At 33.7% G+C, this 18,623-nt stretch overlaps 1 protein-coding gene across 7 annotated transcripts in view; it reads right to left on the reverse strand.

Moving 5' to 3' along the window:
- Positions 1 to 240: 240 nt before the first annotated feature.
- MATR3 (matrin 3) overlaps positions 241 to 18,623 on the reverse strand; it is a 47,393-nt gene continuing 29,010 nt past the window's right edge. For 3 of the 7 annotated variants that reach the window (XM_054568376.1, XM_054568375.1, XM_054568377.1), the window contains 14 exons: positions 17,499 to 18,584; positions 12,608 to 12,669; positions 11,657 to 11,698; positions 11,234 to 11,346; positions 10,937 to 10,989; positions 10,115 to 10,240; positions 9,299 to 9,424; positions 8,970 to 9,137; positions 8,124 to 8,255; positions 7,693 to 7,736; positions 7,203 to 7,575; positions 5,297 to 5,663; positions 4,690 to 4,811; positions 243 to 2,253 (listed from right to left, as the gene is read on the reverse strand). In XM_054568376.1, coding sequence (XP_054424351.1) covers positions 2,203 to 2,253; positions 4,690 to 4,811; positions 5,297 to 5,663; positions 7,203 to 7,575; positions 7,693 to 7,736; positions 8,124 to 8,255; positions 8,970 to 9,137; positions 9,299 to 9,424; positions 10,115 to 10,240; positions 10,937 to 10,989; positions 11,234 to 11,346; positions 11,657 to 11,698; positions 12,608 to 12,669; positions 17,499 to 18,410 — 2,691 coding nt within the window. In that variant the 5' untranslated portion in view covers positions 18,411 to 18,584 and the 3' untranslated portion in view covers positions 243 to 2,202. Of the gene's footprint in view, positions 2,254 to 4,689; positions 4,812 to 5,296; positions 5,664 to 7,202; positions 7,576 to 7,692; positions 7,737 to 8,123; positions 8,256 to 8,969; positions 9,138 to 9,298; positions 9,425 to 10,114; positions 10,241 to 10,936; positions 10,990 to 11,233; positions 11,347 to 11,656; positions 11,699 to 12,607; positions 12,670 to 17,498; positions 18,585 to 18,623 lie in introns of all 7 variants that reach the window. The other 4 variants (XM_054568381.1, XM_054568380.1, XM_054568378.1 and 1 more) reach the window with 3 other exon arrangements.

Here is an 18,623-nt window from a genome sequence, read left to right on the forward strand (position 1 = left end):
ATCCCCAACTGGAGGCATGCGAGAGGCAACTAACTGATCAACATCTCTTTCCCACTGAGGTCCCTCTCCTTTTTTCTCCCTCCCTTCCCCTCTAAAGATAAATAAAATCTTTAAAAAATAAATAAATAAGACTTTACAGCAGATTTAAGTAAAAACATTCCTACTAAATAAAGGTTTGCCATAATCTGGTAAAGAGTTGTTACTGTTTTATTTATCACTAGCAGTTTATGAGAATTTCTGCTTTCTAAATGCTCTCAAATGAAGATATTAAACATTTTCTACAACTCGGTACTTTGACAAGTAGGACCTATGGGGGAAAAAGCTATCATTGACAGCAAACAATTAGGAATGCCATTATACACATAAAGCTTTGTGTTGTTGCTGTTAGTCAAAAGTTGGAATTAAACTAAAGTAGGTAATTAGTAAAGACTACAATTAAGCTGAAGAAGTAAACTGGCAAGGATTTTTTGTGCATGTTACATTAAAAAATTATCACATGATCTTCAGAGGTAATTACACCTTAAAATTCTATCCAACTACTTGACATTTCCTTTAATACACTTGGACCTAAGAGTTTAAAAACAGAATTACTGTAGCCCTGGCTGGTGTGGCTCAGTCAGTCAGTGTTGGCCTGTGAACTGAAAGGTCACTGGTTTGATTCCCTGCCAGAGCACAAGCCTGGGTCGTGGATTCGGTCCCCCATCAGGGCTTGTTTGGGAGGCAACTAATCAATGTTTCTCCCTCCCTTTCTCCTCTAAAAATAAATAAAATTTTAAACACATAAAAAGAAAAGAAAAAAAAAAACTGAAAACGTTTAATCTGTTATACCAAGAAGCCCAACATATATTAAAAGGCTGGTACAACTATTTCTTGCTATTCCACGCTATTTACAATTTTACTGTTAAATATAGTTAAACATGTTTAAACTTCAGTGTTTGCTATTTCTTCATCCTTGGCATGTAACCCCCAAGGTTTGAAAAAACCATGGACAGCCTCAGTTTCTTTGTTACATAACAGGAACAAGAAATCCACCAGCACCAAAAACTTTAAAACTCAGATCTTTAGTAGCACTCTTTAGAACACTCTAGATTAAAAAACGTAGTAATTTGTTAAAGCATGCAAAAAAGCGTAACAGTGAATAAAAACCACAACTGACAAATATATTGGTTAACATTCCAAACATGTATAACCAATGAACATGACCTAAGTTTTTATTGTATTCACTTCAGAAACTTGAATCCACAGATATAAGCAGTATATAACCAGAAAGTTACAAGTAAACACAGATTATACATGCAAATTTCTGTTCACAAAGGTCACATGTGCAGGTATATGGATTAGAAGCGTGCGTCTAGATTATGGCCAAACTGTTTTTAAAATGCGTTAAGTGTAAAATTACATCTTGAAAATATGAAAAGATGGTCTACACACTTCAAGAATCAGATGTTGCTTATACCAGATGTATGACAGCTACAGGATTCAAGTGACAAGCAATAAGGTCTCAAAAAATTAATACTGGTCAAAGAGAATGGGCATTTTTTTACATTTCACTGAAAATACATTGACTACTAGAATACGAAATCTAGCAGAAACTTAGGGAAAAAAATTACAAAATCTAAAGCCAATTACTTAATATTTCTTATTACCTAAACAACAGCATAACATTAAAAGAAAACTGCACCTGTATTTAAATTGCTACTCAGTTAATGAAGTTCTCCAAAAATGAAATGCAATCAAAAAAGCTTCAAACTCAAAATGAAAAGTCTGCAAGGCTCAGATTAAAATGTGGAATGTTTCAGATGAAAATAATAAAAATACAATTGGTTTTGTTCTTTATTGAATGGAATCAAAAGTTTTGACATTTCTTTGAAACCTAGAACTACTAAATTTCATTTCTTTGAATAGTTCTATGTATCTTTTTCTTAGTGGTGCAAGTTGTCTTAAGTATCTTACTGAAGTCAGTCTCTACAAAGTACTTGTCTGTTACCATTCTGATAAAACAAAAACAATTCTTCATTAACTTAACCGTATATGTGTTTTTGCTATAACACTGAACACATGAACAGACATCTATTATTTTTCCACTAAAACAAAAAGAGTACAATGTTTTTCTTCTAACTATCAGTATTGTATTTAAAAAAGGTTAACATTAAAAACAAAGAACCATTATTTCCTTTGAAATCTTTAAGCTTCTTGCACATCTTAAGTTTCCTTCTTCTGCCTGCGTTCTTCTGCCAATTTATTCAGAAACTTCTGAAAAGAAAAAATAAATTACAGGAATTGAGTTACTTAAGAGAAACACAAATTAATTCTGAAATAAAATGGTGTATCCAAATTTGGGGGTTTGAGTATAATTTAGTCTATAATCTTATCATTATTTTAAAGACTCAGTTATTCCTATTAGTGTACAAAACTAAACTGGTTCAGGATACCACAATAAGGCATGGGAGGGGAAAAAAATGGTAAAATGTGAAAAACAATTTTCAATGTGCAATTAACAATAACATAAAGATGAGAGAAACAAGACCACACACAGCCCTGCCTGGTGTGGCTCAGTGGATTGAGTGTTTGCCTGCGAACCAAAGCATCACTGGTCAGATCCCCGGGGGGGGGGGGGGGGCGCGGGGGCCCACACGAGAGGCAACCACACAGTGATGTTTCTCTCCCTCTCTTTAAAAATAAAAATCTTAACCACCCCTCCCCCAAAACAACACACACTATCACAGAGAACTGCTGCTACTTCAAGAATATAGATTAATTAAAATGACATGAATTTATTCAATGCTCCTTCCACTTAAACCAAGTAGGTAACATTTTCTTAAAAGGCCAGCAATAAATTTTTTAGGTCTGTGGGCCATTTGGTCTTTGTTTGAACTATTAATTCTGCCATTACAGCAAATAAAATCAGCCATAAACAATACTTAATGATGTGGCTGCATCCCAAGAAAACTTTATAAAAAAATGGAGGCTGGGCTGCAAGTGTAGCTTGCTGACCCCTATATCAGACTGATAACGTCTAGATTTCCCAAATACCAGAGATCTGTTAAGACATTAATGAAAGTACAAAAACTACAAAGAGTATTGTCCTGCCTGGTGTGGCTCAGCACACTGAGTGCTGGCCTGTCAACTGAAAGGCTGCTGGTTCAATTCCCAGTCAGGGCACAAGCCTGGGTTGTGGGCTGGGTCCCCAGTTGGGGGCATGTGAGAGGCAACCACACATGGATGTTTCTCTCCCTTTCTTTTTCCCTCCTTTCCCCTCTCTCTGAAAATAAACAAAATCTTAAAAAAATAAAAATAAAAACCTAATCTAAAACTTCAAAAGCTTCTTTAGTTTTGGCTGAAATTCATCAACTGCAGTTACTGGAAACTGAAGAGGATTAGAAGCCAATATAGCCTTAAAAAGTAAAAAGGTTGTTAGTAAAGTATCAAGTAATTTATCATTAGCAAGATACTACTTAATAATTCTTGAATAAAGTTGACAGAGTTCTTTTAAAATAGGAAATGAGAGCCACCTCCTAAAGAATATCTGGAAAAGCATTAGAAAACATGATATTCTTTATAAAGTATCAAGCACCCAAAGACCACATTTATGTATCTCTAGGAAATAGTTTCTGCCATTGAATAGCTTTATATTAAGTCAGAAAAACGTGTATGACATTGCTCCTACTGTTGAAAATCCATCATTCTTTTTACATATTCATGATGGTAAGTAAGGTACACATAGAGAGCAAAGAACAGGTACACAGAACAAATGATACATCCCTAGCTGGTGTGGCTCCGTGGACTGAGCGCCAGGCTGTGAACCAAAGGGTTGCCGGTTCCACTCCCAGTGTAGGGCACAAGCCTGGATTGCAGGCAAAATCCCCAGAAGGGGGTGCAAGAGATGCAACCACACACTGATGTTTCTCTCCTCTTTCTCCCTCCCTTCCCTGCTCTAAACACAAAACCTTAAAAAAAAAAAAAAAAGTGATATAGCCAAGAACTAGATTTCCTGAATTCAATACTATATCCATCTAATCAACACATAGAACATGTTTGATGACTAAACACTTTTGTAGTTTTGTATTATAAAGCAGTGTAAAAAACCAAGTTAACTACAACTGTGAGTTCAGTTCTTTAACTCCTACTTTGATGTTGTTTTCCCACCATCTATTTCAATGCTCAGTCCTTAAAGCCACTAAATTATCAAATTTTAAATTATCCAAATAAAAACTTACTATTTTGTACTTTATTAAGTTATCCCATTAACTTTATATTCTATTGGTTATAAAAGTAACTGAAGAGTGTCATTAACAAATAATAATTTAAAGTCCATGTAAAATCAATTAGGCATGACAGGACATAAACTTTATAAAGCTGAAAAGGCTTTATACTATGCCACTTGGTCTTCTGGCTTCAGTATTTTCCAAATTAGACAAATTATAGTCCAATACCCATTTGATAATACTTAAAAATACCTTTAATTTTATTACAAAATTTATGATATGGTTAGAAATTACTAACGTATCATCATTATAGTATTATAGAAAGAGGCTGAATAAATGTTTCTAGAATTGACTAAACTACTCAGGGCCTATCAATGTTACACCTCTGGGTCCAAAGAAGGTTGCTATACACATTTTATTTTCCATAAACTTATATCATTTGTTTTAACAAGGGAACTCTCCTCTTTTTAAGATTTAGCCTTACCTTTAATTTCTGATAATGAGGAAGGCTGCTGCAATGAGTATTCTTTGCAACTTCTTCATTTGTATAAAAGAGTGAACACAGCTTACAGTAAAACCCTGTTTTAGGTATCACATAGTCTATACCTAGAACACAAACATACATTCTTACAAATTCAGTAAACTGAGTATTAGTGTTCTCAAATCTTGTGTGTGTGTGTGTGTGTGTGTGTGTGTGTGAAGTCCAATATAACCTAATCTAAAAAAAAATTAAAAAAAGGAAAATCCAACAAAAACCACGACATTAGCAGTGAGTTGTATTTAATTGATATTCAAGGTCCCACCTGATAGTACTCTTTAAAAGGCAGAAATATAACACGTAAACAAAACAAAAGCAAAGTGAAATTCTCTGAAAGCTTTGAGGAGAATAGTACATATTGTGTAATGGTAACAAAAGATAATACAAAATCAGGTGACCTGGGTAAGAAAGAAAGAATATATCAAGATTTACAAATTGTTCTGTACAGAATTAAATGTAAAATGCTATCAGAGCTTACGTAAGACCAATTTTTAAATCATATAGTAAGAGTTTGGGGAGGGTGAGAGGGGAAGAACAAAGCCTTAAATCTCACCAACAGGAACATTGGGCTGATATGGTCCAATTCTATACTCATCTGGGATTGTATAGTCTTCCTTGTTTTCATCACTTTGGCCATCTGCATTTTCACTTGTGTCTTTGTTCGGATCATCAGCATTCTCGCCAGATTCAGCGCCTGGTTCTGCGTTTTCCTCATTTTTAATTCCATTTTCCAACGCTGCTTCATTTTCTTGATCAAGTTCCTCCATCTTGTCCACCTTAATTTCAACCAAACCATCATCATTTTTGTCACCAGATTTAAATGCCATGCCCGATTTACGAAGTTTCTGAAGTTCCGAATCTTCCTCATCACCAACCTCATCTAGAGTGACAAAACCTTCCATATTCCCTGGGAAACGACGCTGTTAAGAAAGACAAATTTACTCTGCAACAATTGTCCTGCAGTATCCCTTCCATTTTTGCTTTACTTGAAGGGAAAGGGATAGCGTCTTTTGTCTTTATGTAGTCTCTCAAAATACTGACTTTTCTTTTTCCCCCAAAAATCACTAATAAAAAACACACACACACAAACTTAGTTTGTTTTAAAGCTAAATAATTGAAGACTTGCCTTATACAAAGAGTACAAGATAAACGAAATGAGGTCTTTCGTATTCTACACTTTGAGGCTTTTATACTTCTAGGGAATGTATTAAAAAAACTGGTTACAAATAATTGAATGATGTCCTTTGGAAGGCAGTATCTTATGATACAATTGTTGTTTAAGAGAATTCTCAGTCTGAAACAGTGGATTTAAAAAAAAAATAAAAAAAAAAAGGCAGGCTTTGGAGCATGACCACCTAGATTTAAGTTTTGGCTTAGTCACTTATGAGCAGTATGATCATGGACAATTTACAATTTATGGAACTTCTCCATGCCTCAATTTCCTCATTCATAAAATACAGATAACAAAGGCATCTATTGCACATGGTTACTGCAAGGATTAAGTTCATTAATGTATAGAAAGAGCTTGCAAAACTTTATAGCATGTAATAAATGCTCAATAATCACAAGCTCTTAACAATATGGAGGTAAAAATTAAGTTTTCCAATAGTTGAGACTTGTTTGGAAAAAACCAATAGAACAGGATTACAAAAGTCTCAATTCCTAAGCCATTTAACGTAGAGGCTTCAAAGGCATTTTAATGCTTGAATCCTTGATGTAGGTAGTATTACATAGGTCATTACTGTTCTATGTATTTTTATATTTATATTCACCAGATAACGCTCTTATTTATAACATGTTAAAGAAAAATACTTTAAAATTTATTCATGTGTCTGCCCTGGCTGAGTGGCTCAGTTGGTTGGAGAATCATCCCATACACCAAAAGGTTACGGATTCAATCCGGGGTCAGGGTGAGCACAGGAGGCAACTGATGTTTCTATCTTTTTCTTTCTTTCTCCCTAGCTCTCTAAATTCAATAAACATATCCTTGGGTGAGGATTAAAAAAATATTATCTTTTAAAAAGTTATTAAAGTATGTGATCAAGCTCATAATTCTCAAATATAAAGGTCTTCAATTTTTTGAGTAAGTGGACAAATGTTTTCAGTATCTTTCATCAGTTAACTTAATGCAAACTTATACCCCATCTTTTAAAAAAAAACAAGATGAACTATACAGCTGCCTACAAGACACACTACCAACTACAATACAGAAAAAGTCTTTCTCCTTCATTACTAGAAAGTTCTCTGTTAAGCTGGCATTTTCGGGCCACTGTAAGAGGTACTATTTAATCTATTTATTGCAGAGTTTAGATTTAAATGCTTGTATTTTTGTTCATATCTGTTTTTTTCTAATATAAATGACTAATTCTCTTTAATCTGATCCTGCTAGGGTAAATAATTTGAAACATTCATCTGACCTAGTTTTTTATTAGAACAGGTCAGTGTATAATCTTCTTTACCTTTTTAAGCTTTTTCTTTGACGCTGAAGCACTTGCACTTCCATCTTTTTTCACAGCTTTGTCTGAAGGTTCCTTTTTCCCATCAGAAGTCACATCACCTAAATTAGCAAGATCTGTCTCATCTCCCACTGAACTGCCACTTTCTAGCAGTGCTGCTGCTTCTTCTTCATCCACGAGTAGCTCATCTTCAGATTCAAGAAGCATGCTAGGTTCTTGTTCTGCCTGGTCATCTTTTGTGTCTTTTTCACCATCTTCACCTGACTTTTCTTCTTGTTCTTTACCTTCAGTTGTACTTTCAGTCTTCTGGGAACCATCAGTTTTCGATTTCTTATCACTCGGAGATTCTTTGCCGTCTGGAGAGTAAGATCTTTTTCTGAAATCAAGAAGATACACCTCAATTAATTTTGAGCTGGAAAATAAAAGTCCAATATACTACTGTTTATATACATACACACATACACACACACAAAGACACACACAATTAAATTACCGAGATTTATCTTTTTTCAGTAGGTCAATGCCTCTGTTAGGAATCTAAAAGACAAAATTTTGCATTACTTAATGTATTAAAATATTCATTTGCAGAATACATAATTATCTCATTAACTGATAACCACCCTTCCCTTCGTATAACCAAATAAGCTTATTCAATCCCTATAAATATATCCAAGAATTTAAGCCACCTATAGTCAGCAGTTCATTACAAACATTTCAATAAAGCAATATATAATAAAACATCCTGGTAGCAGAACTGTTCAAATAAAATCTAAAATACAACAGATAGATAAAAGCAATAAAGGTGCTTTTGCAGAACACTCGATAAAAAAACTTTTGCTACCGAGTAACACCAGAAAAAGAGAAGTTGCTCTCTTCTAATAACTAAACTATATTCTTAATAATTACAAATCAAGTACTACATACCCTTAGTACCAATTTTTTGTATTTTTCAGACAGGTCAACTTTCACACATCTCCCTTGAAACCAAAGGGCCTTTTTCAAACAGTGGTCGACCATTGCCATTGCATCTTCTCTGGTCTCCATCTCAATAAAGGCCTTAAAAAAATAAGAAGGAACATTACTTTTCAAAAAATTGTACGGAACTCTAGTGCTTATTATTCTTTCCATCCACTTGTTAGGAAAATTTAATCTTTAGCAGAGCCATTGGTAAGAGTTAAAAGTCACCCAATAAAATAAGGACAACTTAAAATTTACAAAGTAGCACCAAATATTAAACCACCTGTATGAAGGCTTTCTGTAAAAAGTAATTAAACTAATAAGCTTAGAAGATATTAGTCAAAATATTGTAAGGAAAAGAAAAAGTTAATAAAAATGTCTGAAAGGATATAAATTCAGAATGCTGTTTAAGTAAATATCAGATGGCGCAACAAACAAATGAACAAACCAAATTCTTAAAAATTATGTATAATGTGGAAAACAGTATAATCCTGGGTGAAGTGAGAGTGAGAGTTTGAGAGAGACAGACCAATACACACAAAGATTTTTGGTAAGCAAAACCTGGAAACAAATAGTGTTACTAGCCTGAGCAAGATAGCTTTACTTTCCACTTATACTCTTCAATATTTATTCAATGCTTTACTCTTAGCATCAAGTACAATGTGGGGAAAAACATATTTATCATTTTTTGCCTAAGAAAATTTACCTATGAGATGATAAAGAAAATTCCCTTGCTTTCTTTACTAAAAATGAGTATATACCAAAAGAAAATTTAAAAAATAATCTTTTTCAAAACCTCTACACATATATTACCTGACTTTTCATTCTCATCAGTATATAATTCTTTATTTTCCCATAAGGCTCAGCAAGCTTAAGGACAGCACTGTCAGAATAGCCAGAATGAGGTAAATTGCTGAGATGTATCACACGTCCAAGCTCCTGCTTTTGATCAAACTTCTGGTCTGGCTTCCCTTCAGGTTTCTTTAATAAACAAGAAAAAAAAAGTCATGTCAAATGTTGGCAGGTGTGCAATAATTATTAGTTAATACTTAATATTATCCTAAGTATTAGCAGCAATTTAAAGTAGCTAAGATTAATTATTAAAATGATTGGTAATACACATCTGAAAAAAATAGATTTACCTTTATTCTTTTATACTTCTGGGATAAATGAACTCTCACTGGCTTGCCAAATACTAATGCTGGTGTTGTTGTATAATAATCTACTGCAGCCTGAGCATCTTCTGTGGTTGCCATTTCAATAAATGCCTGAAGTTGTAAACACACAGACAAAAAAACTATTTCAAACAAACATTGTTCAAAGTCTTTCCAGACATATTTAACCATTAAATAAAAAATACTTTCAAGAATCTAAAAGCAGAAATACCAACATTGCTGACGTGCTATTTTATTAAAGGTCATCTCATACTTTATTTATGCTACTACAACTATAGCTTATGCCCACTGGACTTGAAATAATGATTCACCACTATTTTGGTTAAAGTCTGAAATGACTTCCCAAAGAATTATCCTTTTACAGACCTTTTAGTAGTTTAATAATAACAATTTACAACTTAAGAATCACAATTTATAAACTAATTACCCATTAGTACTAGAATTTAGTATTACACAGGTTCTTGAATGTTTTGTTATGACATTGATGAGATGCCTTAAGAACTTAACTCTTGTTTATACTAATTAGCACATGGTAAAAATGGTTTCATTATATGTCATTTCACTTAAAGAACATACTAACTTAAGACTTCCTATATCAACATACTTCACTGGCTTTTCCTCTACTTCATTCCACATTGATGATTTAAGGTTACATACAGATAGTTCCTTTTCTTTGCATTTTTTCACACTGAGTTTTCTAATACAAACTCATGTTATCCCATGTTATCTGCTTGGGAAAATATATTAGTGATGAATAAATACTACATTTATTTCAACTCATACCTCATTAATTTTATTTAAAATGAGATGATTTGAAATGACTCCAAATGGTTCCACCAGCTGTAGCAGTTGATATCTCAAGTTTTTCCCTCGCTGAAAATCCATGATGTGAACAACTCGGCTAGTTTCCTATGCATTGGAGGGGGGAAAAAATCACGCCAATGAATCTCTTTAAAAGCAATGAGACAGATTAGGCACTACAAATTTGGTAAGTCTAGTCTAATGTTAACCAGAATAGAGTATTTAAAATAACAATTCATGTAACATTCTAGAGAATTTAAAAACTAGACAGAAAATCAAAAGTCAGTGGGGTAGATCTCAGTATTTCAGAAAACAGTCTCTACACTGATTTTTAAATTGAATACTGTGGACACTACTGGATAGCAAAGATCTTAAGATCCTGAATCAAAGTGAGATGTATCCACTACAGGCATATTAAAATTAAAGTTCTATGCCCTTGCTGGTAGGGCTCAGTGGACTGAGCATCAGCCCGCGAACCAGAGGGTCACTGGTTCGATTCTTGGTCTAGGGCACATGCCTGGGTCACATGCCAGGTTTCCAGTGGTGGGCGTGCAAGAGGCAACCACACGTTGGTATGTCTCTCCCTCCCCTTTTTCTCTCCCTTCCCCTCTCTAAAAATAAATAAAATCTTAAAAAAGTTTTAACTCTTATCAACATCACAGAAAAGCCTGATGGCTTCAAACTATAGCAGTCTTCTGATAGCAAGGACTATGACAAAGATTCAGAGATTCAATTAGCAAGGATTTAAGTCAAATCATTCATAAAACAGTAAATACAGTAAAAGCCAAGAACTGTGTTACTGACCACTCTGCCTTTTTGCATGTGTCTTGGTCCTTGCAGGTTCCCGTTTCCAGCACCTTTATGGGGGAAAAAGTACTTTTTTCAGTCTTATACTTGCTATAAACATACTTGCCGTAACAGGTGATTTCAATTGGAAAATAAACTTTTAAAACACTAAAAGAATATTACAAATCATGAGCACCATGTCTTTTCATGCAATGTTATTTTTGAGTAGCAGTTTAACTGTCCTTCTTTTGCCCATAATCACTGTTTATTTGTACAGTAAAAGCTCTTAGGAAACAACATAAACTTTATAATCACCCAGATTTCCTCTTGGTCCAACTGCTGGTCCCCCAAGATGAAATGAGGGAGGTGGAGGCCCCAGAATTCCTGGTGCTGGGTTTGTTGATTGCTGCAACATGAACGGATCACCCCTAGCAATGTGAAGAAATAATATATAAATAAGGTGCATGACAAAGACATCCATCAGAAATAAGATTTAGTAAAAACACTCCTTGTATAACTACGATTCTAATCTTTGGGGGCATTTCTGTGTGAAGCAACTAGGGGAAAATCTTAATAAAATAAAAATTACTACATAAAATAATTTCTAAAAATTCTTTCACCCACTGACTTTTCCCTCATATTCAATAAAAAAAAAATTCAGAAAATATTTTGAAAGTTTAACCTGAATTCCTTACACTCATCTCCTTTACAAACAGTAGCTTAAAAAATTTAACTTACATTGTATGTCCTGTATCATTGTCAGGGTTCCATTCTGGGTAGCTTTAAAAAGACCAGAAAATTAACTTTAAAATAAAACTGTCCTTTTCACAAAGTAGCCTTGTTTGGCCTTTAAAATAGAGATTAGTTATTAGTAAAGTTATATGAGAGTCTAAATGTTAGAAATATTACAATTTAAACATGTCATATATATTTCCCAAATAAAAATGTCAAAACTTCAAGTTAATCCAAATGAACAAAACAACAAAACTTGTTCTGTACTGCTTGAAACTGTAGGTAGTTAATACTAAAATTAAGTTTTCTGTATTTGTCAAGTCTTTAAGTAGGAAAACTGCTGCATGAGTAATTGGTAGTATGGGCCATATAAAGAAAGACCAACCACAGGCTTTCCTTCTCCAATATAAGTACCAAGAGCACACTAGAAAGGATAGCCCCAACAGAGCTAGGCATATGTGAAAATTGCAACTCCAGAAAACGGATATTGTGCGTGCTGCTTAGGCAGGGAGATTCTTCAGGAATTCAACTTCATTGTAGCTTAAAGTCAGAAAAAAAGGTATCCCAAAACCAGAAAGTATATCCTGAAGGCTTCTGATTAAAAACTAATTTATAATTTGCTAATGACTTGCCCTCTTTTGTATATTCAGTATTTTTAGAGCATGTAAATATCCTATGTATCAAAAGCTTTCTTTAAGTCTATTAAAAATTCTCTGGATTTGTATAAAAAGACCGATGTTAATTTACTCTAGAAATAATATTAAGTAAAAAAGCACCTCTATCACTGAATCTAATATTCCATATACGATCCCTTATAATTAGCATTGCCTGGACAGTATCAACTATGCAGCAATAATAATGTGGATATTACAAGTAAATAGCCAATTCCCAAAAACCAATCAATAGCTGTTTCTGATTCACGATTAAGGATGCTTTAAAGGTATTTCAAACTCCTACATTTCAAGAAGAAGCTGGCATCGACGACTGTGACTTGCTCCATTGATATGTTGACTCCACTCCTGCAGCAAAGTAAATTAGTAGAATTAACAAAAATAAAACTAAAATATTTTCATTTGAACCATTCAAACTCTAGATGTTAATCTATATGCAATATCATAGGCTGCACAAACACCTGCACATTCACTTATCATACTGAATTTAAAACTATTTCTCTGAAGCCATGTATCTTGATCCTGCCCTCAAATACGCCAAGCACATTCTTGGAAAAACTGGATAATTTGGTTAATATACTAATAGACCTGACAGGGAAAGATACAGAGTTAATAAAGATCAAGAGGAGTAACTGACCTTGAGATCAGCTAGACATTAATTTCTGCTGTAGACCAAACTAATTTATTCATGTCATTTTAGAAATGCTTTTTTATAGCATTCTAAATATGACTAAGTATGACAAAATATGCATGCTTATATCTACTTTTGTAGGAAATATACGCTTTAAATGTGAACAATGAAAGATATAGGCTTTGATTTCATCCAGCCTTTGAGGTATGATCCAAGTATACTACAGACATAAAAAGCTAAGAGGACTAAACAAATGACTTTGTTCAAAGAAATGCTCCCCATTTATCCAAAAACTAAGTCCCCCATTGTATTTCCCAAAAATAAAAAAGCAAATTTCAATGCCTGTTTCCAACTTTTAGTGAAGGAAACATGGTATCAATATTTGCTTTGTGGTTATTTTAAATTTAACGGGATTAACGTTTTTCCTATTTCATATATAAATGATTGATGTTTTAGGTGATGTAAGAAAAAATTATTAGGAAAAGTAGGCTCTGCTGCACACTGCCTGGTTTCCATTTCCAAGGTTTCACTTACTTGCTAGATGTGAATCCCTGGTACAAAAAAAATTCACTGTGATTCAATATTTTCACATGGTTTTATAGAAAGTAAATAATGAAAGGTAAACTGCTTATCAGAACATTGCCAAGCACACAGAAAGTGCTCAAAAAGTGAACTATTATTACACTGCTTATAAAAGCTACTGTGTTTTACAATTCCTGCTTTTTAAGTATTGTTTCATAAATTCCCACAAAATGAAGCAACATCTTTTGTGACACCCACACTACCCTAATACAATTGTATTTGGAACATAAAACATGGTCAGGCAATGTTTTTAAAAAGGGTCTCACTTAGAGCTAAATTAAAACAAGGAACCAAATTACAAGAGATGCTTTTTGAAAAGCTTTAGAATTATATTTTATAAACGGGATCCTAATTTTAAAAAGTGGTTTATATTACAAGTTTACATACATTCCTATCCTGTAAGAGAATTAACTAAAATCCCATGAGAGAACTAAGATGGAATACATCCACACAGAATGGAACGTCTTCAGAACTCGAAGAGCTATCTCTCAAATCTAGATTGTCTTTTAAAAATAATGGCTATTAACTAAGAAATTCAAAGAGATCATCCAGCTAGCTCTACACCCAAATATTTAGGTTATAAAAAGGTTTTACTTGTAAAGCAACAGACCACTAACTTGTTGGAGGCCATTTTTAAAATAGCTGTAAGCAAGGGGCATCATAGGTAGAGTTCACAAAAATCCAGAAGAGTAGGATTAAACAAGTAATTTAGAGTTTTTTTTGAAAAATATTCTCAGATTTTACTTATAAAATAATCTTGAAAAGTAATGTGTTGGGAGGAGTAAGACAGCCTACTAAGGCATCCTTCTAATTCATAGGAGATGGGATGGGTCTCTAGTTGAACAGAAATTACTTACATCCAATCCCCCATGCCCTCTAAAGGTTCAAATTTATATTAAGTGTGGCTGATCTTTCTAAATACTGAAGTACCAGAAGGCCTGCCAAGATGAAAGAATCAGTTACAAACCTCCCAAGCCCACCCATTACTAATCTGCACTACCCACACTTTATCTTTTACTGTCTGGTTTCAGGTGAAGATTAAGAATCAAAGGGCCTTTTGAAAACCTATTTCTTTGGATTCTACACTGAGGTAATTCTCACATCAGATTCATAAAGAACAAGGATTCACTTTTTGAATTCAGAAGTTCTGTCAGAAAACAGTTATATAAAGAAAGAATAATTTGGAGAAAGATAATTAAAAGGATAATTCTGGAATGGCAGAATAAAGAATAACAATTTCTAGAGTAATAGTAAAAGGAAAAATATGGACTCAAGTGACAAGACAGCGAAAGGGCAGTTTTCTTTAAATGAAAGAATTTGAGGTTGTGTAGAAAAGCAACTTGAAGTTCTAAAAATGACCTAGAAAGAAAGAAAAGCAACACCATCACTGAAAGTCACTTAAAATAGCAAAAATAATGACGACAAATTAGACGATCTTTTTCACCTAAAAGTTTCTCATTTCATTTTAATAAGTTTAGATCGTGTATGTTATGTAATGTTACCACTAAATGAAAAGAACAGATTTTCCAAGTTATGCAGCAATACCAGAGAGCAGGATTAAATGTTTAAAAAATTTTTCATCATCTACTTTCACCACAGGAATTTTCTCTGAAGTCACTGTTTCTATATCAGCTATCAAATAAGAAAGAACCACTGCGAAACATGAGTATTTAATTATTTTTTTCAATAACCCAGAAAATATCACCGATGTTAAGGAAACTAGAATACACTCAGAATCAATCCAGGTGTTTACGCTTAAAATTGGTCCAGTTTACAATGATAAATTTTGTAAATAAAAGAATCAAAGGGCCTCTAAACTAATTCTTAAATATTCCCAATACTGTGTCAGAAAATCAAAACTAGCTTGGGCCTAAGCATTTTTCAGGTTAAAAGTACCTATTACACTAGAGTTAGGATATCTCAGTCTTGAATCCAATGTTTCACCAAAATTTTTAAACTGTTCTATGTTAATTTAGACCTATTTATTATCATTTATTAATATCATTGTCCAGGAACTAGAAAGTAGCAAAATTTGGAGAAAAAAATCATCATATATAAAAAATAGAAATTTTTCTGATTCAAGTCCTCCCATGGCTTCCTTTTGTGTTCCTTTATTCAACTTATTTTCTATATGCAAGCAACAAGGTTAAATTACCATTCAAAGTCAGGAGAAGGGACTTCTAACAACAGGTTTTGATTTATGATGACTCCAGTAACAAAGATTTTAAATCCCTACATTCACTTTCATTTGAGACACTGTAACTAGTGATTTTCCTTGGAATTTAAGAGATCCTACCTGAAAACAGTGATCAATATTGCAATTACTGCAAATAGGCAAGAAGTTAATGAAAACATTTTGAGTCATCAAAGTTTAACAGACCTCTTCATTAAATCAACTCCCATCAGACCTAGAACTTGAAATTTAGTACTGAACAAAATCTAAATTCCATGATAAACACAGTATTATCCAATAAATTTGAAAAAAGACAACACCAAAAACACCTACCAAACAAAATTTCCTAATTTCTTTGACTTTTTTTGGATTCTGTCTTAAATGGAAATTAATCTATGAACTTAAATTTAACATTTAATGTAATTTTGGTATGAATTAAAGATTAAAATATTCCTTGTTTGTGTACTTAAAACTATACATGAATTCAAAAGATTTTTGTATGAAAGAAATACATATTAAGAATTACGTTTTTAAAGACATTTTAAAATATTCTGTCAATTCAAATATAAGAAATTTTAGTTATTGTGGACAAAAATACTGAGATACAAACAGAATATTAAACAAAATCTCTAATAATTTATGATTTCATTTATTCAAAAAATACTAAAAAGTGTATTTAAAAGGAATACGTATGAAAAGAAAGTGACCTTTCCAGATGTTACTGTAAATAACCATCAATTTCATGACAGCAACATGTTCCATTTAAATAGAATTAACTATACAGCACATCAGGAAAAACGGATGGTCAGATTATAGATCAAGCTAGTACAGTGCTGTAACGTTGACTTTTAAGTCAACTGCACTGTATATTGAAAAAAAAATCAAAGAACAAGTAAAACAGAAACACTGCAAGAGAAAGGACATATTTAAAAGGGCATTCTGAAAAAGTTCCCAATTTGCAAGATGTGATAATTAAAGCAAAGGAGAATTCGATATACCTTTTTTTCCCCTCAAACGACTATACCAGAAGTCTAAGCCTAAGTCAGAAAAAGATTATGCTTATGAGGAACACAGAGCAGGATACTGCGGTAGTTGAGTTTTCTAAGTCTCTAAAGGGATAGATGCAGTATGTGATAATAAAAAGTGAGTTCTGAAGTATGTTTAAGAAAGTTGTGGAAAAGGAGAAAAAAAAATGATGAAAAACTCCAGTCATAGTATGAGAATTTGTGTTAAAGGGAAATTAAAAAAGGAAGAATGAACTAATTTAAAATATAAAACATACTGAAACACATACCAGGGCTCTACATTAACTCTTTCCCTGTAGCCACAGATAAGGAAAAAAAGAGAATTGTTCAAGAATCCATCTTTACTACATACAAATCAGCAATCAAGACAGATGGAGAGCTAAAATCTAGCATCCTGAGTGGCAGAGCGCATTGACTGCAAAAAATAAAAATAAAAAAAATACTTAAAACAATTCAACAAAGCAGACAAAAAAACTGCTTAAATATGATTAAGAAGAATATACTGATGCCAAAAACCAACAAGATAATCCGAGTGGATGACAGCTTTGTGGCCAGAAGTAATCTAGGCAGATTGTATTAATGTAAAGCCCTGGTTTAAAATGCTGAAAAAACAATTAACCTTCCAAATAAAGTGTTCTCAAAAGTATAAAAATTCTTGATCAACTCAGTGTCACCAGACTACAGAATTAGAGTAAAAGATATAGGTAAATACAGAATAGACACTACAATGTAAAAGAAATTAGAAGCATCTGTTGCATTAACTCACCTTATTAGAATGAACTGGCAAGTCACATATAGAGCACAGATGGGGATAACCCTTCGGTAAGAGTCCATGGAAGTCTTCAATATTGCTACTTGGAGGAGCGCCCCTCTTTTTCTCAAAGAGAGATCTCTCTTGTAAGGGGCCAGGACCACGTCCCATTCTCTCATACTCACTGTCAAATTTATGATAGTTATGCGAGGTCTCGCCAAAAAAGGAATCATCCCTACACCTTTCTCCATCTCTTAATCTGTCATCTTCATAATCCATTCTGTCATAATAACCAGATTCTTGAGAACGACTTCCATGGTCATAATCAAGCACTGGGTTGAGACTAGGACCACGATCATCAAAACTATCTCTTCTAAAGTGCCTTTTATCTTCCCAATCATCCCTAGGTACTCTGTATGGTGGCTCCCGTGTAGCAGATCTGCCATCTCTACCATAACTCAATGTAGGGCCTTCTTCAGTTCTCCTCCTTTTAAGTTGTAGAAGGATTTGGGGCAAATTCTCAGGAGTGATCTTGTCCTCTGGATAACGACTCAGTTCATCTAAGTCTCTAGCAGACAAACCAAAGCTGGCCAAAATGTTACTGGCCTGGTCTGCATCTCCACGGTGTTGAGAAGACAAAGGGAGTGGACCTCTACTTCCAATGTTAAATATAGACTGCAAATTATGGGAAGAAGTACTAGCAGAAGACAGTGCACTATGAGCTCCTTGTTGATTCAATGAAGAACTCATTCCAAGATTCATTAAACTAGCAAGGCGTGCAGTACCCTGGTTCATCCTTCCAAGAGATGCTGGCATACTTAAAGACTGGGTAGCAGCAGCAAGAAGGCCTATTCCTGCTGCAGACAGGTCACGCCCATGACTCTGCGCGTCCCTACCGAGAGATGACTGCTGGAATGACTTGGACATTGTAGAACTATCTCTTGTCTAGTTTACAGATTAAAAAAAATTTTTTTAAGATGGCCAAAAAGAAAGCTCAAACTAGAAAACTAGGTTAACTGTGCTTCAAAAAATGGTAACGCCAAGAAAAAGGATCAATAAGGACTGGAGAATCTTCTTCAAGCTGAGAACCAGCAGACAACTCTGTAGAAAAATAAGCAATTTTAGTCATAAATCCCTTTA

Source organism: Pteronotus mesoamericanus, unplaced genomic scaffold, assembly GCF_021234165.1.
Source record: "Pteronotus mesoamericanus isolate MK-2021 breed Mesoamerican mustached bat unplaced genomic scaffold, CSHL_Meso_final contig_2, whole genome shotgun sequence".
Lineage (NCBI taxonomy): Eukaryota > Metazoa > Chordata > Mammalia > Chiroptera > Mormoopidae > Pteronotus > Pteronotus mesoamericanus.